The 27,254-nt window shown below is 39.5% G+C and overlaps 2 protein-coding genes and 1 long non-coding RNA gene across 5 annotated transcripts in view; 1 reads left to right on the top strand and 2 right to left on the bottom strand.

Moving 5' to 3' along the window:
- Positions 1–27,254, bottom strand: part of LOC113656750 (involucrin-like) — a 54,077-nt gene that overhangs the window by 9,725 nt on the left and 17,098 nt on the right. The window contains exons 1-6 of one of the 2 annotated variants that reach the window (XM_027168136.2): positions 6,263–6,346; positions 5,766–6,068; positions 4,958–5,242; positions 3,210–3,307; positions 466–669; positions 204–374 (exon numbers count right to left, since the gene is read on the bottom strand). In XM_027168136.2, the coding sequence (XP_027023937.2) occupies positions 204–374; positions 466–669; positions 3,210–3,307; positions 4,958–5,242; positions 5,766–6,068; positions 6,263–6,323 (1,122 nt within the window). In that variant the 5' untranslated portion in view covers positions 6,324–6,346. Of the gene's footprint in view, positions 1–203; positions 375–465; positions 670–3,209; positions 3,308–4,957; positions 5,243–5,765; positions 6,069–6,262; positions 6,347–27,254 lie in introns of those variants that run through there. The other variant, XM_047818497.1, reaches the window with a different exon arrangement.
- Positions 14,467–15,076, top strand: LOC125145491. The gene is made up of 2 exons (XR_007143877.1): positions 14,467–14,626; positions 14,789–15,076. It is a non-coding gene; the product is annotated as an uncharacterized LOC125145491 (long non-coding RNA).
- Positions 15,364–23,016, bottom strand: LOC113656797 (E3 ubiquitin-protein ligase TRIM39-like). Of its 2 annotated transcripts, none has more exons than XM_027168214.2 (8): positions 22,856–23,016; positions 22,387–22,466; positions 17,997–18,559; positions 17,820–17,915; positions 17,480–17,713; positions 17,226–17,388; positions 16,964–16,999; positions 15,364–16,380 (listed from the first exon to the last, which is right to left on the bottom strand). In XM_027168214.2, exons 1-8 carry the CDS (start codon positions 22,870–22,872, stop codon positions 15,830–15,832), a joined length of 1,740 nt encoding a protein of 579 aa, XP_027024015.2. In that variant the 5' UTR covers positions 22,873–23,016; the 3' UTR covers positions 15,364–15,829. The 2 variants fall into 2 exon arrangements, with proteins under 2 accessions (XP_027024015.2, XP_047674465.1); XM_047818509.1 differs by having other exon boundaries at positions 16,964–16,990.

Raw genomic sequence — 27,254 nt, 5'->3', positions numbered from 1 at the left:
ATTCTGTTTTAAATGCTGTTTGTGTGTCACTGTTGTGGTCTTTTGTGTATGTCTGATGTAACACGGCTTTAGACAACCTGGTTTGTGTTTTTTTTTTGTTTTGTTTTTTTCAATCCAATGTGTCTATCTATGTCCAATATGTAGGTTCTGTGACCACTGTTATACATGCACACACAAAAAAGAGGGGCAAATAAGAATCATACCAGCTGTTTCCGCTTTGCCATGCAGAACACTGAGACCTTGTCTGAATATTCACTCTCCTCATACTGCTTCTTCAGCTGATCGAGCGACTTTTTTGCTTCTCTGACTTTCTCCTCTGTCACTTCTTTAGCCTGCTGTACAAGCTGGTCCACTTGATGCAGTCGCCTCTCCAACTGTTTAAAACACACGCGCACACACACACACTTTGGTGACAGACTCTGTGTGTGTGTGTGTATGTGTGTGTATCTGAAACAGGAAACATACCACTCCTCTCTTTAGATGTTCTTGATGCTGCTGTAGCTGTTTCCTTTGTTCATTGCAGAACACATTGACCTTGTCTGAATATTTAGTGTTACTGTACTGCTGCTTCAGCTGGTCGAGTGCCATCTCCACTTCCTTGATGTTCTCCTCTGTTCCTCTTTCAGCCTGCTGTACAAGCTGCTCCACTTGTAGCAGTCGAGTGTACAACTGTTTCACACACACACACACACACACACACACACACACACACACACACACACACACACACACACACACACACACACACACACACACACACACACACACTTATAAACTCTATCTTTATTGTCTACTTGTCTGTCCTAGTGATTCTCTACTTAGTCTCCACTGGTCAGAGGCCCGGTTTTCACAATTTTGTATCTTTATGATTTTTTTTGTTTTGTTTTGTTTTGTCTGCCTGTAGATAACGTTGAATATTATACCTTGCTTCTGTATAAATACTCCCTGGTGATATATTTTGGATATATCATGGCACGCTCTGCCCTGGGCTGACTGTAGTGAAACTATTTCTTTATTCACTCATTCTATGACAGTGATATCCATATTTGGCCCAGACATTCTCAGACAACTCACAGACACTTTGTACTGAACTATTCAAATGAATGTTTTTATCAAAAAGTTTTGATAATAAAGGTTACTATCTGTTTTCTGTGTGATTTTGCTATTGAATCACTGTCTCTGTGTTTTGGGGTTTTTTTGGCTCTTCCGTGAATGCAGATCATAGGTAATGGCAGCAGCACAATTTCACTTAACCCAAAAATTCTATCAGCTCCAGTTGTAGGTAAGAATTCTTTGTGTCTAAATCCATGTGGATTTTACACAAATTTTCACATCTTAAGCTGCAGTGTATATGGCAGGTTAATTCTTTTTAATTATTGGCACATGAAACAGGTACAGAAAGGAGTGGATTAGTTGTTAATCCTAGCTAAATTATACCGGGAGGATCGTTCCCCATTTTGCCATGTGGACCTCTTCCACAGCCCAGATACTACAACCCTATGCACCACTCAAGCAAAAGGAAGTTAGAGATAGGCAGGCTGAGCCACATGTGAAATCTGAATCTGCAGTTGTTAGACACTTCGCAGACTCAGTCTAATTCTACTGAAATAAATGCCACTGCTCCAAGGCATTACACATTTCTCCTCCAAGCATTAGTGAAATCAAAGCTATTTGTGACTCCAGGGTTATGATGTGTAAGTGGAGTGAGCCAGATCATCTTTAACAATTTTATACACAGCTCAATGAATGACAAATAGTATACAAGTCCAACAAGACATATCTCATGCTGCTAATGCTAGGGGGTTGTCACAATACTCCCAGTGCTTTTGTTACTTACTTAACAGGGACACAGCTTAGAATGGGAAAGCAGCTCCAGTCTCCCAGTAACTAATCAGTCTCTTTACATTAATACCTGTCTTAACATGCATTGTGTTTCAGCATAACTAATCAGAGTGACCCTGCAGAGTTTGAAATCTATGACAATTGATGCATTTGCAACCAGAGTTAGAAAATCGAATCAGCTGGTGTTTTTTTTATAACAGGCCCAAGTTTGTTGGCTTCAGTTTATTGTCCACTTGCTGGCCTCAGCCACTGAAGGCCAATCTCAACAGTGCAGTTGTCAAAACAAAATGCCTGCCAAATTATCACATTTCTGGTCACTCAGAAAACAGTGTAGAAAACCTTAGAAATGAATGTGAGACTGGCATTTTACACAAGATTTGCACCGCATTAATGATCTAGTAGTACCTGTTAACCCAATTGTGGTTGATGTTTCATCTTTATTATCTGCCATACCAAAATACTATCACTTGCATTTTAAATCTAATGTCTCTTGCAATAGTGCCTAAGAAGAGCTCAAGATGGCACCCACCATGATTTTTACCACCTTAAATGCGAGGGAAACATTATTGGAAATTAGAAAAAAGACATTTGACATTTTCAGTATGTCTAATCTGTATTATCTCCTGCGAACACCATTGAGGCCAACCAAGACTGGAATCAAGTCGTCAGTTCAGCTACAGACACCAAAAAAAGGAGGAACGTGTGTTTACATTAATAACTGGTGGTGCTCGGGTGTGCAGACATTCAGTTAACTGTTTGAGTGAATTGGAACTTTATTCATTGTAATTTGCATATAACATATCAGACCACAACTGTGTACTGTAGGTGTACAGTAATGTGAAGGACCCACACATGGCTTCATCCCACCCCCACATCTGACAATTTGATCACAACAGTGTTCCTGTACACTGCATGCAGACAGCTCCTAAAGTAAGCCCACCCAGTGAGTAAATCTGTATAAGTGTGTTCTGAAGAATCTAATAAAATGTTTCAGGACCGTTTTTGCTATGATTAGGAGGTGTTTAAGGATGTTGCTGTGTGCGAGGATTGTACTGCTGACGTTGATGACTAGTAACCAGCTACATTATCACATGTCTACAACAAAAACTGTGCCCGCAAAACTAGATAATACCAGGTAATAATGCTAGCATCTTTTTCACTGTACTGTAACTCCAGGTAAGATAAAGCCTGTCTCAGGGGACATGTAGGTAAAGATTGCATCATTTGCCATGTTTTCTGGCATCTCCAGCAGAAACCAAACACAAAACCCAGTTTAAAACACAACAAGAATATATACATCATGTTTAAAAGGACAAATGAGACCTAAAATAACACACACATACAGTACACCAGAGGTGCATGCTCACCTTGTTTTTCTGCAGTAGGTATATTCCCACACCAACACAGCAGCAGAGCAGACTCAGCACTATCAGTACACTACCCCATACAGGAAAACCAGACTTATCTACAACACATACATTCATATTGTTAGAAAGAACTGGGATAGTTTGTTTTTGCTTGTTTGAAGTCATGTGTTCCCTGTAACATATTTCGAATTATTCCTAATCTGTGGTTCTATTTATACCTGACTCAAATTTACACTGTTATACAAGCTGTACACTCACTACTTTACATTGTAGTAAAGTGTCATTTCTTCACTGTTGTCACATGAAAAGTTATAATAAAATATTTACAAAAATGTGAGGGGTGTATTTACTTCTGTGAGATACTGTAAATGGTTTCTATTTTCTTTGTGTTGTAAAGGTGTGTCTGTTGTTCTGATGTCACAGGGAGACACTGTTAATATGTTTGCTGCACAGTTACAGTGAACCTTAATATGGAAAGAATCAAAATAAAAACGTTCTTTTCTCATAAAGTCACTTTCAATGCCTTTCTTTCTAACAATACTTTTGAGATTCCAGAGGTGTTCAGTGTCATAGTAATGAGTCAGTGAAGATAGAGTGCAGCCGCTGGAGCAAGAAATGAATGCAACGTGGCTAAAGGATGGTTACAGCAGACTCGGCTCAGCTAGTTACAGAGCTACAAGAAGGAGAGCGGCAACAGTTAGTCAAATCATGGAGTTTTGGGTCATTTAGAAATGACAGTATCCCAAGGTTAAATTAATTTGTACAGGAAAGATACTGATACTAAAAGAAGTCAAATAAAATCTAATAAATCCTGGATATCTTTGAAGATCACGTGTTAATGATAAATACTGATGATGTGTTATTTCATTCGGAGGCGATTCGGTCCACTGGATTCATGCTTCATTTAATTGAATTCTTAGTAGAAATTTAAATATCAGTCTGAATGTCAGTTATCGAGTGATATGTGTTACGCTAATTCACTGTTAAACTCTATGATACATACCACACTGAGACGAAATGTAGCACTATAGCCACAGCAGCTGCTAGACCACACCATCGCTATCCAAGGCCTGTCAGTACGACTCTACCTACTGTCAGGACGACTCTACTGCCTCGGCCAAGACCCCTCTATCTATACCAGTCACCATTCCACCTTGTAAGCCACACCATGAGTGATTCTCTGGTGAGCTGGGGTTTAGTAATAGCGACTTCAAAGTTCATTTATAGTTGTGCTGTATAAAAATGTCTACCAGATGCTGTAAATTTAAATGGGGTCGTGTCGGGCATTTCTGATGCAGTGTGCCCCAGCCTTCCTTGCCAAGGTGGCATACGTCTTTTCTCCGCTTTCTGTCAAGGCCAAGCTGTGGGCGATCCCAAATGCAGGGATAAAATTATAAAAAATTATTGCTTAAGAAAAATAACAAAACTACAAAGACTTTGAAACACCAGGAAGACAATGCAGCTGAAATAAAAAAAAATCACAAAACCAAAAACATGCAACAGAAACCAGGAGACACTAGACAATGACTCAACAAACAGCAAGCACAAGTGTGTGTGTATATATAGTTAGAGAAATTAGTGAGATGTAAGTAACTGGTGTGCAGAGGGGGAAATGGAGAAGGATCAGGTGGGGCAAGCATGTTCAGACACAATAGGTAAACAGAGGCATGTGGCAACATAAACAAAGCCCTGCCAGTCTGCCCTCTGATGTTCTGGTAGGGAACTGTCCAGCAGTCCATGACACGTACCTTCCACAGAGACAGCGTATATCTGAAGATCTTCATTATTCGTCATGTCCAGGATGGTGTATCTTCCACTATCCCTTGCCTTCATGTGTTTCAGTGTGAGCTCAGGGTAAGTGAGTGATGTTCTGTGTCTGTATTCATCTTTACACTGTAGTGAGTCTTTAGTCACATTGCAGATCACTTCATCAGCTGCATCACTGCTTTTATAAATCACCTCCACTGGCTCTGGTACAGACACCTTCAGCTTCAGATCTTCATCAGACTTTATCTGAACTGGTGTGAACACAGCTGAGGAGAAAAAACATGATGAACTTCAGCTAGATTTAGACACAAACATAAAGGCTTACAGTCAGACTGCAGTGTTGATGTGGGGGAAGTTCCTGGTGTTCAGAGTCGGATTCCTCCGCACCTTAAGTTTGTTTCAGATTCAGATTCTGAACATCACCTGCATGGACTTCACACCTGTGAGGCTGACAGATTATTAAGTAGTGTCTAGTCGACTGCCTTTAGCCAAAGACCCTCATTTTTAATGACTCTGATTAAACACTAAATGCAAAAAAAGAGTGAAATTGTTTAGTGTACTTTAAAGGGACAATGATATTCATTTATTAATAATGTTATTTATTTCAGTTTGTCCTTAAATGACATTTCCACATTGTGATTGTATTTACTGACAAAACACAGTTCACACTGACATTTTGACTAACCCTGGGTCTGAATACTGATGTGTTTAATTTCACTTACTCTGATTATGATACTAATAAATCACAGTAAAGTTTTTATCATCAGGAGAAGAGATAAAGACACTTACTCTCTATGACAAGGCGCACATAAGTGAAGTCTGAGTCTTCACATTCACATGCGTACACGTTCCTCTTACTGTAATTAGCTTCAGTGATGGTGAGAGAGGAATCTCCCTTCAGGTACTGATCATGAGAGATACTAAATCCCTCCTCTGACTTGCATGATTTCTGATCACACTGAGCCAGGACAACATCACGATTACTAAGTAAGTTCCATTTCAATAAACCAGAACATTGCTGTTTACATGAGAGCATCACTGGCTCATGAAGTTTTGCCCGGGTAGGACAAATCTCAAGAGCTGCGACAGGAGCTGAAAGAGAGAATAATGTGAGAGTGTGTAGTGTACAATGAGGTGTGCATTGTGTAGTATGTAGTGTACTTTGTGTCGTGAGAGTGTGTAGTGTATGGTGTGTAGTTTATTGTGTAGTTATGACACTTACCAGTGGTGAATGCGAGTGTATAATGTCTATTGTGTAATGTCTATTGTGTAGTAATGACACTTACCAGTGGTGAATGTGAGGGTAAGTAAGGAAAGGACACAGCGATAAAAGCTGCAGAACTGCATGATTGAGGAGACAACACCACCATCAGCACTGCCCAAGTGGAGAATAAAGCAGGAGACACACATAGACTCAGATTAACAGTTTATCATGAAACCTGTAATCTTCTGAATTCACACATTTTCACACAAACATTCAGGAATCAGTCAGTATTTGAGTGTGTGTGTGTGTGTGTGTGTGTGTGTGTGTGTGTGTGTGTGTGTGTGTGTGTGTGTGTGTGTGTGTGTGTGTGTGTGTGTGTGTGTGTAAAACTCTGCGGAGTTTTTGTAACTCTGAGATTTTTAAATCAGTTTTAAAGACTAAATGATTCACTTATTAATTATCTTCTACAGTTTCAGCATCAATCTGTTATAAACTCGGTGATTAAAACAATTTACTTTTAGATATCTTTGTTAGTATATTATAGTAAAGAATAAATAGCCTGATGATTTCCAAGACATCTTTTCCTTGTTTTGTTGTGACCAAGTTCACCTTCCTGTACATTTCTGTTTAATCTGTGTGGTTATTAGTCAAGTGAAGAAGCTTTTATTGTCATTTCAACCATATATAGTTGTTACAGTACATGGTGCTACATAAAACAAAGACAGAGCTAAGGACTTAGTGAGTAGTCCTAGCCACATAATATGCATCTGTGCAACCTGGTGCAAACAGTGCAGGACAAAAGACAGTGCAAACAAAAAAATACAAGGCAATACACAAAAGACAATGTTCCCAAACCAGACAGTGATGCAGCTGCTCAGAATGCTCTGAAAGGTCCCTCTGTAAAAAGTAGTCAGGATGTGGGGAGGGAGATGTGCTTTTCTCAGCCTTCGTAAGTAGTAGAGACGCTGCTGGGCTTTCTTGGTGATGGATCAGGTGTTGAGTGACCAGTTGAAGTTTTCTGCTAGATGAACATCAAGAAATTTGGTGCTGTTGGCGATCTCTACAGATGATCCATCAATGTTCAGTGGAAAGTGGCCACTCTGCGCTCTCCTGAAGTCAACAACCATCTCGTTGGTTTTATCAACATTCAGAGACAGGTTGTTGGCTCTATAACAGGCAGTTAGCTGTCATCTCATGTCATTGGTGAACTTGATAATATGGTTCGATCTGTGCTCAGTGTGGTGGTGCTGGTGATGCTGTTCTCAATCCGGTCTGACTGAGGTCTCCCAGTCAGGAAGTCCATGATCCAGTTGCAGAGGGATGATTGTATTGAATGCTGAACTAAGGTCTATGAACAACATTCGTACCTATGTGTCTTTATTGCGCAAAAAAAGGATCTGGGCATTAACACCACAACGTGCAACTGGATCATGGACTTCCTGACCAACAGACCCCAGCAGGTTCGATCGGGCTCTATCTGCTCCAACACCATCACACTTAACACTGGTGTACCACAGGGCTGTGTGCTGAGCCCCTTCCTCTACTCCCTCTTCCCCTCTGACTGCAGGCCTGTGAATGGATCTAACTCCATCATCAAGTTTGCAGATGACACCACAGTGATCGGTCTCATCACCAACAATGATAAGGCTGCCGACAGGGAGGGGATCCAGCACCTAGCCACATGGTGCAATAACAATAACTTGCTCCTTAACACCTCCAAAACAAAGGGGGTCATTGTGGACTTCAGGAAAGAGTCAGGAGGCACGCATGACAACATCCACATCAATGGGATGGCTGTTGAGCACGTTTACAGCTTCAAGTTCCTCGGGATCCACATCTCAGCGGACCTGTCCTGGATTACCAACATCTCCAGCCTGGTCAAGAAGGCTCACTGAAAAATCAGCTTTCCTCGGATATCCTGGTTAACCTCTACCACTCTACCACTCTGCAATAGAAAGCATCCTAGGGACTAGGGAGTCCCAGCACATCACAGGGACTCCACGTCCTCCCATGGAGGACATCAACAAGAACTTGTCAGTTCAACTTGTCAGCGCCAAGCTTGCAGCATTTTTAAGGACTCCTCTCATCCTGCCCATGAACTGTTTTCACTTCTGCCCTCTGGCAGGCGTTTCAGGTGCCTCCGGACCAGGACTAGCCGACTAAAAACAGGTTTTTTCCTAGAGCTGTCTCTTTACTGAACTCTGCCACTCGCTGATCCTACTGTCCATCATTCTACTGCCAACCCCCTCAAAGCACACACACACACACCTCACACTATGCTATTGCGCTAATGGACTGTGTAAACTAAAACTTCTGCTCACTTGTACATTTGCTCAATCACACCCCACAATTCGTTATTGCACTAATGGACTGTTACATAAAATCATGCTCATTTGCACACTTGCTCTTCTTTTTTGCATTGCTGCTCACCATTGCCTTATCATTGTATATACACACACCTAATTTCTCTTCATAATAACAGCAATATATTATATTATGATCATAGTACATATCCTCCTGTATATCTCAGTTTATCGTAATAACAATATATTTTGTTTATAGCACATACCCTCTGTAAATTTTAGTTTATAGTAGTAGACATCTGTATATTATGTTCATAGCACATAAACATTATATTCATCTGTATATTAGATTTACAGAATATATATATATATATATATATATATATATATATATATATATATATATATATATATATATTTATATATATATATATATGTATTCATCTGCACATTATATTCATAGTACATATATATTCATTTGTATATTATATTCATAGAACATACACATCTGTAAATTACTCCATATTACCACTTAACTTATTTAAATCTTGTACAAACCGTATATCCTGCACTTGCTACTATTGCACTCTGGTTAGACCTAAACTGCATTTCGTTGCCTTGTACTTGTACATGTATAATGACAATAAAGTTGAATCTAATCTAATCTAATCTAATCTAATCTAATCTAATCTAATCTAATCTAATCTTATTGTCCAGGTGGGTGAGGGCTAAATGAAGGGCCATGGCAATTGCATCGTACGTGGAGCAGTTTGGACGATACACAAACTGTAGGGGTTCTCGAAGTGCTTCTCAAACATAACGATGGGTGTGAGAGTGACAGGACGATAGTCATTGAGGCAGGACACTGTAGACTTCTTTGGGATGGGGACAATGGTGGTTGTCTTGAGGCACATAGGAACAACAGCACTGCTCAGGGAAATGTTGAAGACGTCAGTGTAGACATCCGCTAGCTCTTCTGAGCATTCCCTTAGCACCCTGCCAGGGATATTGCCTGGTCCAGCAGCCTTCCATGGGTTAACTCTGCATAGAGTTCTCCTCACATCGGCCGTGGATAGACAGAGTACCTGATCGTTGGTGGGGAGGAATGGTCTTCCTTGCCATTTCGATGTTTTGCACCTCAAGCCAAGCGTAGAAGTCACACCGCGCTCCCTTACCTAGTATCCTGTTAGCCGACGATCTCAGGGCAAGGGTCAGGTTCCAGAGGGACATTCAGGACTACAACCTTTTTTGCTTCACAGAGACATGGCTGAACCCAGCGGTACCGGACCACGCCATCCAGCCGGCCGAATTTTTCTCGGTTTACCGCATAGACAGAACACCGGAGTCGGGGAAGTCAAGGGGAGGTGGAGTGTGTCTGATGGTGAACAACCACTGGTGCGACAACGCGAGCATGGTTCCTCTTACACGCTCCTGCATACCAAATCTGGAGCTACTGACCATCAAATGTTGGCCCTTCTATGTACAGTACCTCAGGAATTCAGCTCGGTCATAGTCAGTGCCGTTTATATTCCACCTCAAGCCGACATGGACACTGCAGCATGGGACTTACAAGAGACACTAACGCTACACCAAAAACAGCATCGGGATGCTGTGCTCATTGTGGTGGGAGACTTTAATAGTGCCAACCTCAAACACGCACTAACGAACTTTCAGCAGCACATCACCTGCCACACCAGGGGCGAAAGGACACTGGACCACTGCAACACACCATTTAAGAACAGCTACAAGGCACAATCACATCCACCATTTGGGAAATCAGACCATGCCACCATCTTCCTCATGCCTGTTTACAAACAAAGTCTGAAACAGGAAGCTCCAGTTCAGAGTGAGGTCATGCGCTGGACTGACCAATCGGTGGCCGCTTTCCAGTACGCTCTAGATGACGCAGACTGGGACATGTTCAGACACAGCTCTGATGACGTCAACATGTTTACGGAAGTGGTTGTGGGATTCATCGTGAAATTAGGGGATGATACAGTACAGAAAACCACCATCAGATGCTCTGAGATCCCACTCCGCTGCCTGAACATGGGGCTCGTCACCGGTGACATGGACAAGTACAAGGCTGCATGTTACAGAGTGCGCAGAGCTGTGAAGGAAGCAAAGCGGCGCTACGGGAGGAAACTAGAGTCACAGTTCCAACATGGTGGAATGTGGACACTTCTCTGGCAGACGAGCTAAACACCTTTGACGCTCACTTCGAGGCTGCAGCTAACCGTGCTAGCGGTGCTAGCAGCACAAATAGAATGCACACTGAGAGAGCTGGAGATGTAAACACGTTCACCATCTCGGAGCATGACGTGAGGAGGGCATTCAGGAGAGTGAACACCAGGGAGGCAGGACCAGATGACATCACAGGTCAGGTTCTGAAGGCCTGCACTGACCAGCTACCACTGGTGTTCACTGAGCTATTCAACCTCTCACTGGCACAGTCTATTGTCCCCTCATGCTTCAAACAGTCCACCATTTTTCCTGTCCCAAAGAAACCCCAGCCCGCCTGCCTCAATGACTACCACCCTGTAACTTTGACCTTAGTAGTGAGTAGTGATGAAGTGCTTCAAGAGACTTGTCAGAGACTTCATCACTGCATCACTACCAGACACACTGGATCCACTACAGTTCACGTACTGCCAGAACCGCTCTACTGAGGATGCCATTGCTCTTCTCCACACCACGATGAGCCACCTAGCCTGAAGAAAAGGGAATTATGCAAAAATGCTGTTTGTGGACTACAGTTCAGCATTTAACACCATAATTCCCTGCATTGTTTTTGCTCATTTGTTATTCATTTTTAAACACTCAACATTTAACCAGGAGATTTTATCCTTGTTTTTATTGCTTTACATTCTGTAGGGTAATAACCATTGTGCTATGGTTTCTTTTCTGAGAAAAGTCTTTATCCATCTATTTGGTGTTCAATTCAATGCAATTCAAGTTTATTTGTATAGCGCTTTTTACAATAGACATTGTCTCAAAGCAGCTTTACAGAACATAAACATAGAGCAGAAGGTAAACATAATTAATGATAAAGGAAATAACGAATAATAAAAGAAATAAGAATTAACAGAATAAAAATTCTAGATTATTATTAGATGTATATAGTTCACAGTGTGTATGTATTTATTCCCCTATATAAGGTGTGTCACATTGGACAGGATTTTCAGGATTAAACTAAATACTACCCATGAGCCTTATCTACTTTTACTATGTTGAAGATGTCAGCTAAAACTATCTGATGACCCACCGCCGATTCTCTTTTAAGAGATTCTCTTTTTTGATCTCCTCGTTTTTCTTTCAACACATACACACGAAAGTGTGCTTGATCATTCAACAATACAATGTCATGACCATCCATTTTATTTGATTCTCCTGATTTCTGCAGGCAGCGAATTCTCCTTCATTGCGCTCAAACCACTTCCCAGGTAATGTTACTTGAATGTAATGATCAAATTTGAATTCGCAAAACCCAGAAAACCTACAGAAATCACCCAATTGCAAAGCAAACTGGCTCGGTCTCCATAGCAACGGATGCTGAGGCTCAGGGGTAATGCGGGCGTCCGCATTTGCGATTCGGTTATTTCTGCAAGCTGCAAAATCTAAGTGTTCAAATTTGATCATTACCTGGGAAGTGTTTTGAGCACAATGAAGGAGAATTTGTTTTGTTTCCAGATTGAATGTCTAGCTGATGAACCAACACTTTTGCATACAAATGTGTGTGTGTGTGTGTGTGTGTGTGTGTGTGTGTGTGTGTGTGTGTGTGTGTGTGTGTGTGTGTGTGTGTGTGTGTGTGTGTGTGTGTGTGTGTGTGTGTGTGTGTGTGAGTCTGGGCGTTTGTGTGTGTCTGGGCATGTGCACGCTAAAAAAAAAGAAACAAACTTGTTCAGCTGCATACTTTTTACTTTTGTTAAAAGCTATTATTTATAACCTACTGTTAAAATGTGAACACTTGACACTCAAATTTAGCATGGATGACAGTGTACGGGCGGTTAAAAGATATTTTTTAGTGAAATATAGCTTTGTGTGTGTGTGTGTGTGTGTGTGTGTGTGTGTGTGTGTGTGTGTGTGTGTGTGTGTGTGTGTGTGTGTGTGTGTGTGTGTGTTTATCAACTTACCAGGAGGAGTTCTCTACTTGGCAAAGTTTAAGTGTCTGGCTTAAACTTTTCACTTTCGTTTCCAAACATAATTTGACGTCATCACTCCAAAGAGAGAGATCGAAGGAGAGAGAGAGAGAGAGAGAGAGAGAGAGAGAGAGAGAGAGAGAGAGAGAGAGAGAGCATTATATTACACAAAACATAACAATACAAAAAACAATTTTACAGAGTCAAAACAGACAAAACAGGAATAAACAGATTTTTTTTCTTCATATCACTCCTATATATAATAAAATATAATAAATTAAAAAAGGAAGCAGTTCAAATCACAGACAGAACGCAGAACTACATTCTTCCAACACTGTGTCTCAAATGTATTAAGATCATCAACAGAATTCCAAAAGCAGAAATCAATCAGAGCTCTTCACCTGACAAAAGCTGTATAGAATAATAAATACATCATGTATTTTTTTTTTGTTTTGTTTTGTTTTTTTCACTTTTTTTTCTGCTCATATACAAAGAAAATTGTGTATGGCCCAGGATCAAATTTAGCAGCTACTTAAAACCAGTGGTGGACAGGGTACTGAAAAATCAAACTCAAATAAGAGTACTACTACTTCCCAAAAAATGTATTGTGAGTAGAGTAAAAGTACCCTTCCTAAATACTATTTAAAGTAAGAGTAAAAACGACCTCAGTCGTGCCGGCCACGACTGAGGTGTCCTTGAGCAAGGCACCGACCCCCCCCAACTGCTCCCTGGGCGCCGCAGCATAAATGGCTGCCCACTGCTCCAGGTGTGTGTTCACGGTGTGTGTGTGTGTTCACTGCTGTGTGTGTGCACTTTGGATGGGTCAAATGCAGAGAATGAATTCTAAGTATGGGTAACCATACTTAGCCGTATATCATGTCAGAGATATTATATTTCTCCATCAGTTTTATTTTCTAGAAACTAGAGAAGTGTTCGTTCTTCCGGCCCGAGGTGGGCTACTTGGGGCATTTGAATTAGGACCAGAGGGTGGCGGCTGACCCTAAGAAAATTGAGGCAGTTGCTAATTGGCAGCCTCCCCTGCAGGTCTCAGAACTTCGGTCCTTTTTGGGCTTTGCCAGTTATTACAGGAGGTCTGTGGAGGGTTTTGCCAAGCTAGCTGCCCCAATTCATAGTAGCTGATCTGACTGGGGTTAAGAGAAAGTGTACAGCTCGGTCTTGCAAGGAGGCTTGGACAGAGGAATGTCAATAAAGTTTCTATACTTTGAAGCAGTGGTTTGGTGAGCTCTCCCTTCTTGGCCTATGCAGACTTCTCATTGCCATTTATCTTAGAAGTAGATGCAAGTTACAGCGGACTGGGAGCAGTCCTGTCTCAGGAATGGGGGCAGAGATCGACCAGTAGTTCCATAAAGCTGGAATTCTTGGCCCTTAAATGGGCCATGAGTGCGAAATTCCGTGAGTATTTACTTGGACATAAGTGTGTGGCATACACTGGCAATAATCCCCTGAGTTACCTTAATGCTGCAAAATCGGGTGCTTTAGAACAGAGGTGGGCTGCTCAACTTGCCACTTTTGACTTCAGCATAAAGTTTCGCTCTGGACGCAGCAAACGCAATGCTGATGCACTATCACGACAACAAACTGCTGGGCCTGTACTTGAAGGTATGATTCCAGGAAGTTCTCTCCAACAGGTTACTTCCCTCAGACTACGGAATGAATGTGTACAAGCATCTGTTATGGCTTTTTTTTTTTTTTTTTTTTAAATGTGACCAGTATGTGGGATAGCATGTGACCAGTTAAATATCTTTATTGATTTAGGTTTATTTGTTTAAATTTTGATGGGTGGATTTCAGGTCCGAAGACGTGCCCACTGCCGCAGAGCCGCGCTTTGACATTGAGCACACCTGTTACACGCAATTATTGCGGCGTGTTAGTGGCTTTATAAAAAAAAACACATTTGAGTGGAGTGCTTTGATTTCTTTCCTGTGTGTATGCTGTGTGAGTAGAAAAGGTCTTTCAGTTTATATTTCCTGTTGCTTTCCCCTGGTGAGTCGCCTGCTTTATTCTTTTATTTTTCAGTCACATACAGTAGCATAGTAACAATAGTTTAACCTCGTTTGTGAGGTAAGAAACTTTGTTGTGGGTTTTTTTTGGGAAGGGGAAACTTTTTGAAATGTTTTATTTGGTTTTTTGTTTGTTTGTTTTCAGGTGCAGCCAAAGAACGCTAGCTGCTGTTTTTTGTTTTGTTTTCTGTTTATTTTATGTACATTTCTCAGAGCTGTTTTATAAACTTGACTCATTGCTGGTTCACAGTCGTGGCCATGCGGAGATTGCGGCAGTGAACCGCTGATTTACAGAGTGTTTGTTTTTAAAGATTGTTCTGCCCCATTGACTTGTATGATATATTTCAGTAATGCATTGTTGGATATCTGTATAAACGATTTTGTATTCCTGTTCTGTTAAGCAGCTTCGGAGCTTTTTAAATTAATCCGGCTTGTGTTCGGACTGTTATTTGTATTCTGTATTCTCCCCTCTTTGTTTCTATAGGTGTATGTTACCTTATAAATATCCACCTACGACTAACTGATAATGAACTGTGATTTTTGAGGCTTAACAGAAGGGGACAGTATATTTGTCTTATTTTTGGTTTATCAGTGTGAAACATTTATGCACTGATTTGTTGTGTAATTTGTCCCTTCTGATCTGATCTAGTCTCATCAATTGTGGGTAAATAACTGGTAAATTGTACATGATATTATAAAGTATTTTTTAAGAACAAATGATTTTCCAAAAATAGTACAAATTTATTTTGAAACAGTCACGTCTCTGTCTTTAATCCGATCCGAACTAGCAAGGTCCTTCATACTATTGTAATTTATTTTTGGGTTTAACTTATTTTCCTGGGTGAATAAAATAACCCAGGTAGCATTGTTGGTTCCTTTTCATTTTTAGCACTTTATACAAAGGTTACATGATGCTCAGGATCCATGCACAGTGACGCATAAAGGGGGGAAAAACTCATACACAGGATATTTAATATTCACAAACCAAGAGCAAACCCAAAAGGCACTAACAAGCAAGCATCTGACATGAGCAGGAAAACAGTATAATGATATCAGTGTTAACATTCCAGTAAACCAACAGAAAATAAAAATATAGTTTCTCAGCATCAGAGACTTCTGACAGATAGAATTGAATTGTACTTGGTGTTCATGGTCAACTGGGTTCAGTGCTGTATATGGTGAGAATTTAATCAGTCTTTAACACACGAGAGATGATCAGTGGTGCTGAGTTTTTACCTCCGTCATTCAAACAAGGACTGAAGAATGGATAGAGTTTCTCTGTGAAGGTCTGACCAGTGAAAGAGTAGATATGAGACCTGGCCTTAACATCATAAAAGGAGACCAGTCCCTCCTCATAATCCACAAACACTCCCACTTTCTGGGGCTTTTCTCTCAGGGAGAGGGAGATATACGGATCATCACCAGCCTCATACTCATTCCCGTTTCTCAGAACCACAGTCCAGAATCCAGTCTGAGGTTTAAATGAATCAATCTTTCCCTTCCTATTAACAGACTCTCTGGCCACTCCTAAACCCCACTCAGTCTTCTTGCTGACCTGCACTTCATAGTAAAACCTCCCCAAGGAGAAACCCTCCTTTCCTAGGACCATGGTGTAATTAGTGAATCTTTTCAGGGTGTCTGGGAGATTCTGCTTTGTGTCTCCACACATGACTTGTTTTCCTTCATCACTGAGGACAAGATAGGGACAAGCTGTATCAGGGTCCAGAGTCACATCCACTGACAGGAAAACAAACAGAATGTGATGAGTAATCAGGTAAATAATAATAACAAACAAATTCATTAAACACAATCCTTTCAAAATTATAAGCAGATTTGGGGAACATACGTATGGGCCAAATTTAGTGTAAAAAAATGCTCAGTGTGTAAAGTTTTTGGTTTAACCTGTTTATTTTTTATTTTATTTAAATGTTTTTTAAATGTATTTCAGAATTTTTTTTTACATTTTTACATGGGTCACTTTATTTTACAGATATAAGATTAAAGAGAAAAAACTGGACAACACGAAACATTTTAAACTTACTAAACTTTAAAGCTTAAAATGTATAGTTTGATTACCAACAATTTAACAAAAATCTGTTGACCATTCAGAGATGTCTGATCTACAGACACAAATCTTCTAATGTAGAAGATCAGTTATATTGAGGGTTATATATTCTTATATTCATATTTTTGCATAATAGGTAATAGAGAGCAGGGATAAGAAGCTAATTTCATAGCAGGAATAATTTTAAATCTTTATTAAAATGACTGAAGTATCAATAATATAATGTAAATGTATAATACAGTAAGTGCAGTTTACCTGCATACTGCTGAATCCTCTTCAGTTCTGTGGAGACTAATCACAACAAAAATATTTAATAGAACTTTTTGTATTCTATTACGATAATAGAATACAATATAAACTATTTAATACAAACTTGGAATCAGATCAAGATTTGAAATTTAGTAATACAAATTTACATTCTTTTTTTTTTTTTTTTACCAATAAAACAACTAATTAGCAATGATCATACAGCCTTTAACAAAATAATTCATCTGTTACAGACTTCTCAGTTTCTCACCTGTTTCTCTCAATTTCTTATTTAGTGTCACACTGAGTTTCTTATTCAGAGTCTTCTGAATCCGAGACAGAGTCGTCCTCAGAACGTCCACACTCAGGTCAGTGTTAATGCTGATCTCAGACCAGTTCTTGGTGTGTGGAGCAATGCACAGTGACGGGGAAATCTACAGTAGAACATGAGAGAAGAGAAATCCCTCAGCTGATGTTCTGTGATCTTCTACACAGTGGCAGAGTGATAGAGAGAGGAACTCTGACCTTTAGGAGGTGGAGATGATCTTCAGTGTGTGAGAACTGCTCCAGCTCAGTGTCTCTCCTCTTTAGATCCTCGATTTCCTGCTCCAGCTCTTTAATGAATCCTTCAGCCTGCTTCTCTGCTGCTTTCTGCTTCTCCTCCATCACTTCCAGCAGCTCAGCCTGAATCCTCTCAATGGAGCGAATGAGAGCGGTGAAAACTTCAACACTGTCTGATGTCTCTTTCTCTATGTTTCTCTAAAGAACAGAAGAACTTCTCACATTTACCAAAAAGTGTTATAGCCTGTAATATGAAATATGGAGGACAAATGTACAGAATGCAGCAGATAAGAACTACACCCACTTTGCTGAGCTCTACTGAGTGATTAATCTCCTGGATCTTCTTCAGTCGCCCCTGGATCATCTGCTGCAGCTCTGTCTTTGTTTTCTGCAGCTGAATCTGTGCACAGAAATCAAAGACACAGCAGTTTATTTACAAAATGTAAATTCAATTGTTAACACTGATGTCAGTGTCTCTAACCTTCTTCTGTCCACTCTCCTCCTCTAACAGAATAACATTGTGATTCTTGTGTTCTCCTTCAGTGCAGAACTGACACAGATACATCTGATCGTCTCTACAGAAGAGCTCCAGAGGTCTCTCATGCTTCTGGCACATGTACATCTCCAGGTTCTTCACTGCGTTTATTAGTTTGTGTTTCTTAGATCTTGGAACATTAATATGAGGCTCTAAATGTGACAAACAGAAAGTCACACCACAATCCAGACAGGATTTTACAGCCTTCTGCTTCACACCAGTGCAGGCATCACAGAGAACCTCCAAACTCTCAGGAGGCTCTTTGCTTCTCTTCTTGAAGTTATCTGCAACCTCTCTCAGTGTTATATTAATCTTGGGTTCAGGTCTTATGGTGAATTTCTCATTACAATATGGACAATTGCAGTGTTCACTCGTATCCCAGCTTTGTGTAATGCAGCTCTTGCAGAAGCTATGTCCACATGGAGTGGTGACGGGATCAGTGAACACTTCCAGACAGATAGAACACTTTAACTGCTCTTCAGACAGGTGGCCGCTGGATTCACCTGCAACTGGGCGAGAGATAAAGGATAAAAATAAACAAATAAAATTATTTAATTCTTTATGTCAGAGAACAAAGAACATTTTGTGTGGAACTGAAATGTGGGTAATAATGTAAGAAAAAGTGGATTATCTTTTAATCTCAGAGTTGCAAAAGTGAAGGCTTTACTATAAATTACCTGAAGGAGATACAGTATGTATTAGAGCTGTGTATCAGGAGAACTGTTTTTTTTATTTCTTATAGGTGGAAGCAGGTAGTCAAAAAGAATGGATTAGGACTAAATGATATGATTTAGTCAATGCTGCATGTGTCCTGTATGAAGCACCTGCCTCATCCTCCGATCGCCACCAGAGGGAACATTCTCCCAAGTTTTTTTAGCTTTCGGACTTCAAATCCCATAACCCCTCACTGGGACTGATTGCACCCGATTTGCCTTGGATATCATTCTTAGCGTTTCCTGTTTTGTATTTTTTTCCGGTTATTACTGCCCCGCCCTTCTGCCTGTTGTATTGACCACGATTTCTGTCTACTCTGTATTGATGTGTTTGCCTACATCGACCTTTGCCTGTTGTACTGCGAGTATTATAATAAAGCCTGCAAATGGCTCCTTAGCCCATATTCATTACAGCATGATTCATTTACTGACTTTATGTTCAGTATCTGCTTTATCCTGTTTCGAATGATGTATTACATGTATGTGTATGATTATGAATGACGGAGTATTTTAAGTGGATTTCACGTTGAAGAGGAAAAAATGCGCCGGCGCGCCTTTGGACCCCAGAGGGTTAAACTCACCTATCCATTCAACCATACTGACTAACTAACCTACACGACTGATTTAACTAATCTAAACCACTTTACTAACGAAACTACCTAACCTACACAAACTGACTAACCCTTCCTGGGCTTCCTGGGCTATGTCATCTCTGCCGGAGGGGTCGCCATGGACGATGCCAAGGTACAAGCGCTGCTAAAATGACCACAACCTCACAGCGGTTCCTCGGGTTCGTGAACTTCTATCGCTGTTTCATTCATGGATTTAGTACCATAGTGGCACCACTCACCTCTATGACAAAAAAGGCACCGTCCCGTCTCAAGTGGTCACCTGAGGCAATTACAGCCTTTCGTCTCTTGAAGGAGCGTTTCACCATGACTCCCATTCTCCATCACCCTGACTCAACTTGACTGTTCATTGTCGAAGTGGATGCCTCCAACACAAGAATTGGAGCGGTCCTGTCACACCAACAGGGCCCAGCAGATAAAATGTTCTTGTGTCCTTACTTCTCCCGGAAACTATCAGCTACCGAACGCAACTATGATGTAGGGGACAGTGAATTGCTAGCCATGAAGGCAGCATTCAAGGAGTGGCGGCACTGGCTGGAGGGCGCCCAGCATCCTTTCACGGTCCTAACAGACCATAAAAATCTAAAATACCTACGCTCTGTCAAGTGAATCTACACATGCCAAGTGCAATGGGCTATATTCTTCACGTGCTTCCGCTTCACAGTCACCTACAGACCAGGGTCCAAGAACATTAAAGCCGACGCACTCTCCTGCCTAGACAATGAGCTCGACCAGAACCCACCTGCTGGGTCTACTATCCCTGAAGCTCAAATTGTTGCTTCCATTCAATGGGACATCATGACCGAAATCTCCCAAACCAACACGCTGTCTCCGCCTCCTGCCGACTGTTCTCCCGCCAAACTTACGCTCAGCCCTCCTCGAACTACTGCATGCCTCTCCAAGCTCCGGTCATCCCGGCATCTCGGCAACTACCCGACTCGCTCAGAATAAGTTCTGGTGGTCCTCTCTGTCTAAAGACGTAGGAAACTTTGTGAGAAACTGTACTGTGTGTAACACATCTAAAGCCTCACATCAACTCCCTGCCGGATTACTGCAGCCCTTACCGATCCCGCTGCGACCCTGGTCCCACATAGACATTGACTTTGTCACCGATCTACCCAAGTCCAGTAACTGCACCGTAATCCTCACCATCATAGATCGATTCTCAAAGGCATGCCACCTGTTCCTCTACCCAAACTGCCCACAGTGTCCGAGACAGCAGGAAACCCTCTGTAATTACTTGTTCCACTTCTACGGCCTACCTGAAGACATAGTCTCTGACAGAGGACCGCAGTTCACATCCCGAGTTTGGTCTGCCTTCTTCAAACAATTAAACATCAACCTCGGTCTCACCTCAGGATATCACCCGCAAGCCAACGGCCAAACTGAGCACATGAATCAAGAACTTACCCGTTTCCTCCGCTCGTATTGTCAGAATAACCAGGCCGACTGGAGCAGGTACCTCATATGGCCAGAATACGCACAGAACTCACTGAACAAATCAACCACCAGTATCACACTGTTCCAGTGTATACTTGGGTACCAACCGCCTCTATTCCCATGGTCCGGTGAACCCTCAGATCTGCCAGCAATGCATGATTGGTTCCGTAGGAGTGAAGAGACTTGGAACGAGGCACATCACCAGCTGCAAAGAGCCATCAGGCAACAAAAACACCAGACCGACAAACGCCGCAGAACGCACCCAGATTACCAACCTGGTCAGTGGGTTTGGCTCTCTACCCGTGACGTCCGTCTCCGTCTACCCTGCAGAAAGCTCAGTCCTAGGTACGTGGGTCCGTTCAGGATCATTAAACAAATAAACCCGGTGTCATACCGCCTGGCGTTACCCTCCACTTACCGCATCTCTCCCACTTTTCATGTCTCGTTACTTAAACCCGCCAGTGGTCTGAGAGGGGCACGAGAGGAGGCTGCGGACCCACTAGTGCCGTCGGCGACAAAGGGGCGTATCAGGTCCACAACCTACTAGACTCCAGACGCCGGGGCGGTAACCTCGAATATCTGGTCGACTGGGAGGGGTACGGTACGGAGGAACGCTCTTGGGCAGGGGCGAGGGACATCCTGGACCCGTCACTCACCGCCGAGTTCCACCAACAGCATCCGGATAAATGCCGCCTGCCCCGACCTTCTGCCTGTTGTATTGACCACGATTTCTGTCTACTCTGTATTGGTGTGTTTGCCTACATCAACCTTTGCCTGTTGTACTGCGAGAATTCTAATAAAGCCTGCAAATGGCTCCTTAGCCCATATTCATTACAGCATGATTCATTTACTGACTTTATGTTCAGTATCTGCTTTATCCTGTTTCGAATGATGTATTACATGTATGTGTATGATTATGAATGACGGAGTATTTTAAGTGGATTTCACGTTGAAGAGGAAAAAATGCGCCGGCGCGCCTTTGGACCCCAGAGGGTTAAACTCTATCCATTCAACCATACTGACTAACTAACCTACACGACTGACAACTAATCTAAACCACTTTACTAATGAAACCACCTAACCTACACAAACTGAGTAACCCACGATGGGGTTTAAATTTAACTGTGGAATAATGAACTCTGAAAAGCATAGGCAGCACCAGAGAGGAGCAAGTAGGTGGTTCAGCATCTCCAAGAAAGAACAAAGCACCCATAGCACCCCCAAACATTGTTTTTTCTTAAAACAATAATATATTATTATTAAAGCATAATATCATTACATTTTATTTTAAAAATGGAGCTGTTTTTTGTACCTAATAAGTGACCTTGTAATTCTATTTCAGAATTCACTTTCACTAGTGAAAATGAGAATGTAAAATATATTTTTTTAAATATTATTTATAATGGCTCAGCTCCCCCTGTAAATAAACTGGCGTGCCCTCAGCATTTGTGTTCAAATTCTCTGGTGCTGCCCATGCTGAAAAGTATTTGATTTAATAATCAGAAGCTTAATTTGGCTTTATCTAATATCCAAAAGTACAAACTTGAAACTTACAGATAGCAGATGTATCCTTGCTGCTCCAGCTGCTATTTCCTGGTTTTATGAATGTCATATCCATTTTTCTTCTTTTAAAACTTTTAAAGCAACAAATCATTGGTCAGTAAACATACTGCAACACATTATATGATAAAAAGCACAGACTTTTACTGAGCATTCTGACAGTCAATAACTATAATAATATATTGTAGTTTCTCACTTCCTGGTGTTATTAAGACTAACGTGTAACAGACATAAAAATACATTGAAATGTTTAAACTGAGCATGAACTTATATTTCATTTTAATGAAATCCTTATTTAATAAAAAAAAAACATTCATCTACAAAGTCAATGACAGTCATCAGAATAATAGACGGTCGTGTTTTCCAGGGGACAAAACTACAGCTTCACCTGGTGATGTTCACTCAGTTCACAGTAATAAAACATACTGCAGAAATGATAAACTAGATTAAATAAAGAACATACTTTGTGTTTTCTGTCATAGCTGCTTGTATTTATGCTCTTCTCAGATCCAATGGATTTACAGTAATTAAACACAGCATTTGTTTTTTAGAGTTTTCTGACGTCCTTTTTGAGGGGAACATTCAGGCTGGTCTGGTTTCACTTTCACTCTGATGACTTGCTCAGTCGTTAGTACCACCTGAATGTGGTTCCACATTCTAACCATATCCTGTATAACGGCACAAGAGAAAAACAAGAGAAACACACAGAATGTGATGAGTATGCAGATAAATATTATTATTATTATTATTATTACTATTATTATTATTATTATTATTATTATTATTATTATTAATCTACTAATTAATAATATATAATATATCTACTAATTATTACTAATTAGTAATAAATGTGATTTATTACTAATCACAATATATAATTTTTGAAAACAGATTTGTGGAAAATTAAAATATATTCATTTGCAAATATTGAGTGGATTTATTATTAAAACTGTTGTATATACAGTAAGTCCTGAGGATTTGGAGAAGTTAATTGTACTTTTCCTGATGATGTTTCCTACCACAGCCACGTTTGTGAACTTTGATTAAATTGATTTATATCTGATTATTGTTTGTAATTATATAATTTATAGCTGGTAATAACAGACTTATAACTTTAATGTTTAATGTGTGATCCATCACAGAGAAATGATAAAACTTATTATTATACTTATGTGTTGATTGTAAACTAAACATATTTGGCCTCAGAAATGGTTTTATAAAATAATGTGTTATTTGTTAAACAAATCTGAGGCTATGCCTGAAGATAGTAACTAGTGGCCGTTGCCATAGTAACTAGTGGTCTTTCCCCCGCAGAGCGATGAGGGTGCATTTGAATTTAACTAAGCCTCGCAGTGCATCCTGGGTATTCTTAGGTTTATTTAAGGAGGCGACAGTTTCGGAGGGAATGTGGGGCATTAGTTTGAGACGCACTCACGATGAAGACAGCAACCATAGATGTATAGATATCTATGTGTACTGCCGTAGCCAAGGCGAAATCTAGTGTAGATATCTATGGAGTAGATATCTATGAACGTCACGGCTGACAGGGAAAATAAGACCCGGATGTTCACAGTGCTGCCCTCTGTCGGAGCATCTGTTTTTTAAAAACAAATATTTGTCAAATTGAATTTTTTTTTACTATTTTACAAACTCTGTGTGTGTATTATACACGGCTCGATTTGAAGAGAATGCTGGCAGATGATTGCATGAATCTAGTGAGACCATATTCGTCTTAACATCCCCTGGTAGCTGCTTGTTTTTATTTGTTGAATATTCATAAGCAATTATTAAATGATGATGATGATGATGATGATATTAGTGCTACTGCGAGTATTAATAATAACGGTGATAGAAAGTTATAATAATAATAATAATAATAATAATAATAATAATAATAATAATAATAACAATAATTATTATTATTGTTATTATTATTATTATTATTATTATTATATAATAGAAAATATAATAATATATAACAGATAGTTATTGTTATTATCTATGAAAAGGATAGAAAAACAGAGTATCTATCAACAGTTATCTCCTTTCTTGTCAGAAGTCTTTAATTAAAGTAGAGAAAAAGAGTCTCTTCCATCGTCGGTGGCTAAGGCATCATCTCTCTGATACCAAAACCTAAAAAAGTTGATTCTTCTTAATAATGATAATTTTTTTGTAATAATAATTTTTATATTTTTATATTTTTATTTTTTATAAAAATAATTTTTTTTTAGTTAAATGAGTTTTACTCTATCATAGCTGAAACACAGTCTGGTTTTATGAAAACTCAACATATAATAGAGAACTTTAGGCTTGATTTAGATTTCATGGATTATTGTGACCTTATTGACTCTGAGGTTTGTTTTAATTACTGAGTTTCACAATGAATCTGTTGAACATAAATTTATTCTAAAAGCATTGAGAAAATGTGGCCTCGGGCTCTTCTTCTGTAAAGCCATCAAAACTTATAATAATAATAATAATAATAATAATAATAATAATAATAATAATAATAATAATAATAGCAGCTCTAACAAACTAAGCTATGAAACATACCCATGATTTAATTTATCTGGTGGTATCAGGCATTGATGTGTGGTCTCTCCTGACCTCTTCCTGGTTGTCTCTCAGTTCCCGCCTACATTTTTATGGCAAAGTGATCTGAGTGGCATCAGGTAGACATTTTATTATCTATCACCCGGCTCAAATTCCTCTTGGTTAGATTTCATTGATTTGTTATAGAAAGCCTCTGGTTTACGAGTGAGTACAAACAAATGTGATCTAATTACTATTAAAAATTGTAAAACGTTCTTCAATGCCCCTGTTAAAAACCATGTAACACATTTGGGAGTTATCGTATATAAAGACTGCAAAACAAGAAGGCTTTCTAGTCTTTCTTCCATTAGAGATAAAACTTCAGACAAATTGATCTCTAAATGGCAGAATTGTGCTGTCTGAGGCTGAAGGTCTCTTCAGACTCACTGATACAGTTCAGTCTACAGTAATATCTCTTTATATGTTTATGAGTCTACTTTAAAAACACCTACAGAATAATGTTGGATTTTGTGTGAAGGGAAAAAGTTCATTACATCAAAAAAAATCTGTTTTAATGATTACATGGAAACTTGGTGGTGAATTTTCTTAACATTTAAAATAAACTGGATGAGGCATTTGCTCAGTGACTGAGAATCGGTTTAACGTCATCTTAGTTGGTCATTTCCTTAAACCCAGTGCTCAGTTATTTACTTATACAGAATTTCTCTCTGCTTCTTCCGTTCCTGTATCTGCACAAATTCTTTTTTTGTGTTTGATTGCATTCCCTTCGGTGTGGTTGTGTTATTGAGAAGTTTCCCTTTTTGTTGTTTCAGATATTTATCCCATTAAAACACATGTAGGTGAAATATGTCTCTCAGTCATGTCACAACAGTAAAAGAGAACGTTTTTAATAACTCCTTTCACTGTATTTCCTCTGGTGTCACATTCAGGCAGGTTTGTCAATAATATATCGTGGAAAATTTTTTACTTGAACATATAAACATAATTTAACTAACAAAATGAGAGAAATCTACTTTCAATTGCTATAAATATTATCCTGTCAAGTCCTTTATTTCCTTGAATAAATTACCTGCTGCTCTGTCTGTGACTCTGCTCCTGAAACTATTGTATTTCTTTTAGATTTGTGTTTTTACAAAAACATTTCTCAGTTATTCTTGTTTTCACCCAAAATCTGTTTGCTGAGTTTTGCTTTTCTTTTAAAGACACTCATTTTGCATTCCTTAAATAAAGCATATATTTTTTATTTATAAGTGTAACTATAATAATAATAATAATAATAATAATAATAATAATAATAATAATAATAATAATAATAATAAACGTAAATCCCTCTTTCTTGTATTAAAAAAAATAACATTGGAAGATTTTTTTGTATTAAAGATTGCTAACACAATTCATGTAACAGTTCGTTATTTTCTCAATATGATACACACAATCTCAGAATTACACACCAACTTGTACACACCTCAGTCATGTCAACATGCAGACCATCCATCCTATAACCACACAGACGACTTCAGTACTAGAGATTAGAGAGCACCAGTGAGATCGAATCAAACACTGCAACAGAAACCTCTGACTGGGAATTAGGATTTATTTACAGCCCAGTTTAGTAACCATTGTGAAAAATACTGTAGTGTAATAGAGTGGAAGATAAAGTTACTGCACATGGAAACTTTAAGGACAATCATAAAAATGCATTTATGTATATACACTATTTTTCACTTTTCATATTTTATATAGTATCAATTATATTTTATACTTTATTTAGCTACCTCCTTTAGGGTTTTTTTTTTTTATCCCAAATTGCATTCCTTTTTCCTTTTATGCTTGAATACCGGACAGTTGTAAAAAGCATTTCACTGCAATTTGTACATACTTTGTGTGTATGTGTCAAATAAAATTTGACTTGATTTTGATTTGATTTGAAAGTTCAGGACTATTGATGATTGCTTGTTTAATTGCATGTGTTTTGTTTGATGTTTTCAAGTTAATTTAATGAAGTTAGATTTTGTTAAAATAAAAATGTGCTTAGTAATTATAATCTTAATATCTTAATATATGTGATTATAAAGGGAGTAAATCTTGTGTCTTTCTGTGTTTATCTCAATCACCTGGTGGAACAGCTGCAGAGGAAGAATGTTTGTGTGTGCATGAGTGTGTGTGTGTGTGTGTGTGTGTGTGTGTGTGTGTGTGTGTGTGTGTGTGTGTGTGTGTGTGTGTGTGTGTGTGTGTGTGTGTGTGTGTTGGTCTCACACAGCTCCACCCCTGTGCTTCTACTGTATATGAAGTCAGTTATCTTCCCCCCT

This window comes from Tachysurus fulvidraco, chromosome 9, assembly GCF_022655615.1.
Source record: "Tachysurus fulvidraco isolate hzauxx_2018 chromosome 9, HZAU_PFXX_2.0, whole genome shotgun sequence".
In the NCBI taxonomy this organism is placed as follows: Eukaryota; Metazoa; Chordata; class Actinopteri; order Siluriformes; family Bagridae; genus Tachysurus; species Tachysurus fulvidraco.
This window is presented reverse-complemented; position numbering and strand designations above follow the sequence as displayed.